Here is an 8,184-nt window from a genome sequence, read left to right on the forward strand (position 1 = left end):
AAGGAAAGCATCTTTACATCACCTTACAAGTTCACAGAACATTTTTTAAAAAACAACAACACCTTATTCAAATTCAGCATTCATGTAGAAACATTTTAATATATACAAGATGCCATATGTATAAAAATGTCAACTACAGTTTCAGTTTATGAACAGAGAGGGCTTTCTGCTGCTTCTGTTTCTTCTTTAATTTGTTCGCATCTTTGATTTGCATTTTTACTTGATCTTGTAGTTGAGAAAAGAAGGCCTGGGATGATTTCAAGACCTTGTCTTTACCTTCATCCTGTCAATGGACAAAATATTTGTTATAACCAAGAAGCGCATAAATAGCACCATCATACTATTTACTGGTTACTCACATATATGGCATTTGACTTTAAAAAAATTGTAAATTATTTTCAAAGGATATTTTTCACTGCATTCTTACCCCACTCCTGCTATCTGAAGAAATAAAGAAAGAGCACATTCACTTTCTAATTAGCATGGTAGGTAAGAACAGGCATCAAGAATAGATCTTTGCACATCATGAGCTACAGCTATATATCATTTGGTGTTCTGCTCTCATTTTGGAAAGATAAGCCCAAAGGTTTCAAGGGTTATTTTTCTTATTAATATCTAATACTTCAAAATTTCAGAGATTTTAAACATTTAGTTTATAAGGCATCATAGGTGGTACACATTTACCATTTTACAGCATGCAAAACAAAATCAATCTGATGAGATTATACAGAAGGCTCCACAATAAGAAGCAGAAAGTTAAATGGGAATATTCTATTTTGAAATGGCTTCAGTTACTCAAAGCCTAGAAAGAACTGAACAGAAACCTCATCCTCAATTATGCATGCAATTAGTCCCACTTAATCAAGTGGAACAATTCAAATGTTGGTGGGGCACTTGGTAGTGTTGGGTTAACAGCTAGACGTTATGATCTTAAAAGTTTTTTTCAAAATTAAGTGATTCTATGAAATGCAGGAAATAAGAGCATAAGTCTTAGTATTTGCAGGAACACCACCTTGTGAACTTTGATATAAATAAAATAGTAGTACCTAAAGCAAACAATCATTTCTGCTTTGTGAATATATTTTGATTTAAAGCAGTTGTATCATACAGGGTTTTTTCACATTTTTGCATAACTTAACCTTAAACTGCTTACAAATTCAAATATATTTCATACTCTAAGTAAGCTTCTAAAGGTTCCAACAGCCATCTATGTATGACTTATTCAAAACTAAAGAAATAACCTCTACCTAAATACACATTTAAACAAGGGGGGTGACTGCAAAGTGCAGCCAGAGATGTAATTTTTCAGGCCTCTACACCGGCACTATGCTGTCAGGATAGTCAGCAAAATCAGGACTAAAAAAGCATCCAACACCACTACGTTGGTGTTGAGGGGAGAGCAAAGAGGGAGGGGGGAAGTATGCATCTGCCCTTTCCATGTCTTCTCCCTACCTCTTTCTTTTCAGCAGCTACATTTACCCGTTATATTTGCCCAGACATAAAGAAGCTAACAAGGTCTGGGTCGTAAGCAGATATGGTAACTGCATACAAAAATTTTTGAGGGGACGGAGAAAGATTAGAGGATGTAGTCATGCCAAGAGGGATGGGAGGGAAACAAACACTGCAATTCTTGTGATGACATTCCCTTTCATCTCTGTAGCTCAGTAGTATCTATCCTCAGGACTTTAATGTACTTTAGCTGGGAAGCTCCAAGTGATACAGGACTACCTAAGAGAGCCTTACCTTGAGCAGAGTTGCTTTCCCTTCTTTTGTAAGCTTTTTTAATTTTGCTGCAGCAGCTTTTTTGCTAAGTTTTGTGCCTTGTTCTGGTTTCATCTTTTCAAGAAGCTTTTGACGTTTCTCCTTTTCTCTTCGCTTCATACGTTTACGAAGTTTTTTCTTTCTTTGTTCTCGCTTTTTGTCTGTGGGAGTCTTTTCTGCATCTGTTTTTACATCACCAGCTTTGTTCTTTTCCTAAAAAGGACATGATTTCTACATCCATAAGCGTACAAAAGACAACTTCACAGTACTCAACTCTCAGCATTTCCATTATTTCAAGTGTTTAGCCAGCTGAGGGCAATGCTGCATTGAGGCAAAGGCCAAAAACTGGCAAAAGTTGCAAACTGGGATGTGTACAATTGATGGAAGGCATACTAATTGCACTTCCTTATTGTCATTTAGCTTTCCCCTTCCAAATGCCCACATACATGTTGGGGAAATAATTACCATCACATAACAGTCAAGAACAAAACCAAAGCATAATATTATGGCCTAGCGTAGCCAAATAAAATTAACTCTTTCCCCCTCCTTCCAGTTATTAAAAAAAACCCAAACCATACCCTTCCACTGCCCTCCAAAAACCCCAACAACCACCACCACTAAAATGCTAGGCAAGAAGGTCCACAAGGTGAGGAACCCAGGGTGGGAGGAGGCAAAGTTCTCCCCCTGATCTGACAGACAGTACACCCTTCCATCACCAGTACAGATCCTCACGTGACTTGTATTTATATTTACCTTGATCTCCTCTGGTGCCAAGAGAGCAGCATCACTAACAGCAACAGGAGCTACTTCTTCCATACTTATAGCTGGAAGGTTCGAAACAATTTTAACTTCTGGCACAGGCTAGAAATAAGGAAACATATTCAGGACTGAGCATACCAACTCAGAGCACCTTACAGCTAACTGAAGATGCTAAGCATTTGGTTTTGTTTAGATGCAGTTACAGTGCATTTAATATGAAATAAGAACAAGCTTAGTAACATTCCATGTTTATTTCACTTCCCATATCCCAAATATATTTTGAAGTATTCAGTTCCAAAGAGGGTGGTGGGTAAAAAAGTCAACTTTATGAAACTTAGGTACTTACTGGTTTGGGTGTGAAGTGGAAGTTACAAAGTGCATCCAGCTTCAGGAAGAGTGAATCCATCATTTCCTGAATCTCTTTGTGTTCAGGATTTTCTTCCTCTTCAGTCTTTTGCTGCATTAGTAACAGTGTTACTCTGACACCATTCAAAAAGCTATTTTACTTTAGCAAGACTGGTAACAACACAATATAAAATTCAGAGCTGTTTCACTGGTGAGCACTCAGAGAAAGACTGAAGTACTTCCACAAAGCTGAAAGCAGAGTTAGCACTGTACAAATGAACATGCAAGATTATGTGCTGCAGACTCCAAACGAGAAAGAAAGGCACTGCTTACGTTACCTGGTGAAGTTTCATGTATTCTTGCTCATAGATCTCAGCAAGACTCAGTTTACTCTTTTCATGATCCAAAGTGATACGTTTCTTGTACTCAAAAGCCTCCTCTTTTGGCTTTTCTTTTGGTTCTACATCATCCCATGCCTGAGAAAGTCATAAATTTAATGACCAAATGCAACTACAGTCAAACATCAGGTGCTACAGCTTATTTAGAACACTTTTCATGTTACTTTTCATATCTGACACATTTAACTAGTTCATGCATGTGGCTTCCCAGGAACTCACAAAGTTTCACACTTTCATTTGAAAAAATAAACTAGTAAGACAGCTCCAGCTTGTGTGCTTATATTTAATGGATCTGGGCAAAAACTGTGTAACAAACATGCAATTATCCTAAGTACTTCAACACTCCCCCCCCATACATACCCACTTTTTTAATTCAACTAACAATTAGCCTCAACAAGCTGTGGGATGGATACATATCTCCCATCAGTGGCTTTCAAGAAAAATGAAGTAAACAATTGCACTTTGATTAGTCTTCAAAACACTCAGAGCACTACAGTAATGGTATTAAGACAAAATTTACAGACTGGCATTATATTCCAAGTAAACTCCTTGATCTGCAAACTTTTTTTTTTTAAGTGCACCAAAAACTAGCATGTAACAGGCATGTTAAAAACAAAGCTCCTTAGAAATCTAAAGACACATTCGTCAAGGCAAAAGAATAAAACAATCATCTGCAGAAATTAAAGTAACTTTACACACCTAACATTTTAAGTTTCAAACTCATCCTTGGAATGTGCCCTGTGAATCAAGTCTAAGAACACAACAGAAAGAAACAAGTAAGAATAACATTAACCTCATCCAGTATTCTCTGTTTAATAATATCTTCAAGCTGAAAAGTCATTTCTTCTGTGATCACAGGTGCTGAGAGGAGAAAGAGAAGAATTTTAAAATTGTTTCTCCAGGTCCAGGAAGAAGTATTTTGTTTATTCTTCACAGAACAACAGAAAAAGTAAAGCTTTCACAAAAATGTAGTAACTGAAGGTGAAGCAAGTAAATAATGATTTTGTCTATCTTGAACAGACTAATCGTATTATGTAAGGCTTGCGTATAACTAAATCTGCCACCTAATTAATGAACTTTCAGTTAAATTAAAAGTGAACAAAAAAATTTAGTTTCCTGTAATTTCCACCATGAAAATGCACAACCTCAAAAACACACCAAGAAGTTTAGCCTAGTGTTCTTGAATCACAAGTGCTTTCAGCAAGGTCAAAGGGAAGAAAACACAACATGGTATGCAACATGCTTTCAGGAAAGCCTTCTCTCACTACTTACGCATTCGGACTGCATGGTCAAAAAGTACTGTTTCCTCCAAAAGGCTGTTTTCAGGTCTCTTTTTTCCAGTCACTTCTCCTTTAAGCTGCCAAGGTTTCTCCTCTAACAATTCTTCTTCTAAACTTTTTATTTTTTTGCTCATCTGAAAAACACAGTTTCCTAAGAAGTTTAAAACATAGAGTTCACAAGTGAACCTAAGGCAAGAAATCAGTAGTTATTTCTGGTACTATTAACTCCTCCTCACATAAAGATGAAGGAATATATGATTGCATATATGTCTAATGTAGATAAGCCGCTTTTCCCTCTTAAATTGTAAATAGCCTCTTTGTAATTTTCAACCTCTGAACAAATTACATCATCAATAATAACAACAATAAATATTGGCCACTGTTTCCAAGTGCTAGCAAATAAAAAAAAACCACCATTACCTTTTCCTGTCTCTTCTCAAAAGATGACTTTATTTCACTGGGATCGATGCCCTTCTCTAATTGCATATCAGTAACAGCTTCAATTTCACTGTCATCTGGCAAACTAAAAGTAACTTTTTTAGAGGCATCTTTACTTCTCATATTCTTCACCATCATTTCGTTCATATCCTCAACCCTGAAACATAAAAATTTAATATAAAATAAAGGTTGAAAAGCCTCTATGATTTTTTTTACATGAAGATATTTCCGTCATTAGACATTTACCTGTTACAACTTAACTAGCAGTTGACAAATACCTCCTAAAGGCAGGGGACATTAGGGAAACTTCTATATATTAGAAATAGATTTCAAAAGCTGAAGTTACAGCTATTAAATTATTTGTTCAAATAAATATCAAGAGACAATACTAAAAAAATAAGTAAATAAACTACATTTTAAATAAGGTGACAATACAAACCATGAACATACAAGAGATAATGGAGAACGGCAAACCACGACCAAAGAAAGCCTGAAATACACACTTTTCTACTTCACTTCCATGTAAAATTACAAGGATGTTTTTAAATGCACATTATGCACATACTTACTTGGACATGCTTTCTTCATTTTGCTCTTCAATAGCACTGTCTGCTTTCTCTTCCTGATCATCTTCAGCATCACTAGCTACTAAATCATCATCGTCATGGACCAGATCAAAGAAATCTTTGTATGTCAAGTCTCTAGAACTTTTAATTGCCTAAGAAGGGGAGAGGCGAAAAAAAACCCACAAAACCAAAATAAACCAACACTGTTAAGATTGACAGAAATCTAAGGGTATCCCGCCTTTTAAAGTCTTTAGCACCTGGGGAATAGCTGTACTTATGTAACAGTAATTCAGTTTAGTGAAGCATTGATCTGTGGTAGGGCATCTTAATAAAACTAATCACTTTTACAAGTATTTAAAATATTCTACCACTTGAATTCATGTCCAATTTCAACATATACAGAAATCAAAGAGCAGTAAATTTTGCCAATCACTCGCTGGAGTATGTACATCCTCCCTTATACCCCACGCATGGTTCTCACTTGCTAGTGAGACTCTCTGACAATATTAAATAAAAATATTTATTTCTGAAACAATTACTCAGCAACTTAAGTTAAATCGGAGATACAAAGCCATGTCCCTGGGCAGGGGAGGGGGGGAAGATGCCAGAAGTCCTTTGCTCTGCATCAGTCCCCTTAAGTGATCTCTAGTTGCCAGATGTCAATGCTAAGACATCTTTTTCATTTGTTGGGTCACCTAATCTGCAAGGTTACTTATTTCTTGTGATATACTAACTCTTCCTTTATTCACGCAAAACCCCAAAACCCATCTAAAGGAAAACTGGAATAGCATGATGATATGTTCTTCTACACTAGGGCACTTTGCTACCAGATATTCATACCGATTACTAAAGTAAAACTTCAGAAGTAATCATTAGTCATCTCATCAAATTTAACTCGGTAGTTTCTACTCTAGAGTTCAAAAATTCATAGTCAACCTAATAGATACCAGCTACCGATTTAAAGGAAAAGAGAGATCAGAAAATTAATTTACTGATATTCTTACTTTGCCTTTAGCTTCTTCAGACTCTTCTTCCTCATCATCTGAGATGATGTCTTCAAAATAATTAATATCATCTTCCTCCTCTTCATTTTCCTTCTCTGCATGTTCTAAAAAAGCTTCCATCTCAGCCAGTTTGAAAAACTTGTCATCCACTATAGATTTTCTTCCCATTTTTTTCAGTGTGGTTTCCTTGGTTGTTTTCGTTTGTTGCTCCAGTGCTTCAATATCAAAGTCAATATCAGAATCCTCATCACTGTATTTCTCCATTATACCTTCTCTCAGTTTACTTTGCTTTTCTTTAGCTTTGGCTTTATCTTTTACATAAATATTCTTCTGTTCAGTTTCCACTTCCATTGTGTTGTCTTCCAACTCCTTGTCGCTGCTGGACTCCGCACCAGACCCATCCTCTTCCTGGTCTGAGAGAAGGCAAAGATCCTCATCCTTGGCATCCCTTTCAATGGATTTCTTGAAGAAATCCAGAACTGCATTGTTCTGGAGCTCCAATTGTTGCCAAATCTGTTCTTCATCAAAATCTTCTATCACCAGCTCTTTTAGAGGACCCCCACGAACTATATTACTTCCCAGAGCTTTATTCATATCATAGAGAGTCTTTGTTAATGCTCTGAAATCAGCAGCCAGCCCATCTTGCACACTAAGAGTAGAAAAAAGAAATTAAGAGCTTTAAAAAGCACAACAATTAACATTAATTTTTTATTTTCTATTTTGCAGAATTTACCATCTTTCATTCATTATCTTAAACCTCCCATTAAGTTCACCGCATGGTCACACTTAAGTTCTTTTTGTACTTGCTTAGGTATTGTGGTGCTGCGGAATAGCATTTAGGAATATAGGAATTATAATAGGAATATAATTCCAACGATTACTGGTCTTGCTTAACTTTCTACACATCTTTTTGAGTACTGCTACTATGCGTTCCTGGAAATTCTATCTATAAATAAAATTATACAATAAATGTGTAAATAATATATGATTATTAGGCCTTCCAGCTTCATTACAGGTTTGTATACAAAGCAGCAGCTAGGCAGCACGTGACACCCTTCCATAGCGGCACCTTCCCACCCCCTGATCAGGTTTAAGCACTCGGGGGATTGGGGGAAGAGCACTGCACCGACCTCCTCCAGCACCCAAGATACAGGCCGTGGGTGCTGCCTGCCTTTCCCCCCCCCCCCCCCATTTTACATTCGGGCAGCCCCCCCTAGATGTTTCTCTAGGGCTACCAACCCTTCACCACAGCTGGCTGAAGCAGACGCTTCCCCCCACCCCCCCCGGCCTTTCCTAACCCCCGAGCGCCGGCGAAAGGCGGCTGCCGCGGCCGGGCCCCGCCGTGAGCAGCACACTTCAGCCGAAGGGGCGGCCGGCGGCACCGGGCCTCTCCCCCCGGGGCACCGGCGCTCGGGGCTCCCCGCAGTACCTGAGGAAGCGCTCGGGGCGCGCCGCGGCGGCACCCGCCACCCTGAGGCACGCCTCCAGCCCGCGGACGGCCGCCATCTTCCCACCCGCCGCGGCGCGTGCAGCAGCCCGGCCCCGCCCCCTGGCCACGCGGAGCGGTCCGGGCGCCTTCCGCGGCCGGCGCCGAGGTTCCGTGTACCGCCGTTCCGCCCCGCGCTGCTGTACG

At 38.8% G+C, this 8,184-nt stretch overlaps 1 protein-coding gene across 1 annotated transcript; it reads right to left on the reverse strand.

Moving 5' to 3' along the window:
- Positions 1 to 72: 72 nt before the first annotated feature.
- On the reverse strand, positions 73 to 8,136 carry MPHOSPH10 (M-phase phosphoprotein 10). Its single transcript, XM_080395590.1, has 11 exons — positions 7,981 to 8,136; positions 6,552 to 7,200; positions 5,551 to 5,699; positions 4,964 to 5,138; positions 4,536 to 4,677; positions 4,057 to 4,124; positions 3,204 to 3,341; positions 2,867 to 2,977; positions 2,515 to 2,622; positions 1,744 to 1,974; positions 73 to 283 (listed from the first exon to the last, which is right to left on the reverse strand). The coding sequence occupies exons 1-11, from the start codon at positions 8,055 to 8,057 to the stop codon at positions 134 to 136; spliced, it is 1,998 nt and encodes a 665-aa protein (XP_080251716.1). The 5' UTR covers positions 8,058 to 8,136; the 3' UTR covers positions 73 to 133.
- Positions 8,137 to 8,184: the final 48 nt, after the last annotated feature.

Source organism: Falco punctatus, assembly GCF_963210335.1.
Source record: "Falco punctatus genome assembly, chromosome: 7".
NCBI lineage: Eukaryota > Metazoa > Chordata > Aves > Falconiformes > Falconidae > Falco > Falco punctatus.

Bases quoted from the DNA above. Each gene is read 5' to 3' on its own strand.
- MPHOSPH10 (XM_080395590.1), bottom strand. From the start codon at position 8,057: ATGGCGGCCGTCCGCGGGCTGGAGGCGTGCCTCAGGGTGGCGGGTGCC. The intron at 5,139-5,550 runs GTAAGTATGTGC...TTTATGTTTCAG, and splicing joins AATGAAGAAAGCATGTCCAA to GGTTGAGGATATGAACGAAA. The intron at 2,623-2,866 runs GTAAGTACCTAA...CCTTATTTCTAG, and splicing joins TCCACTTCACACCCAAACCA to CCTGTGCCAGAAGTTAAAAT.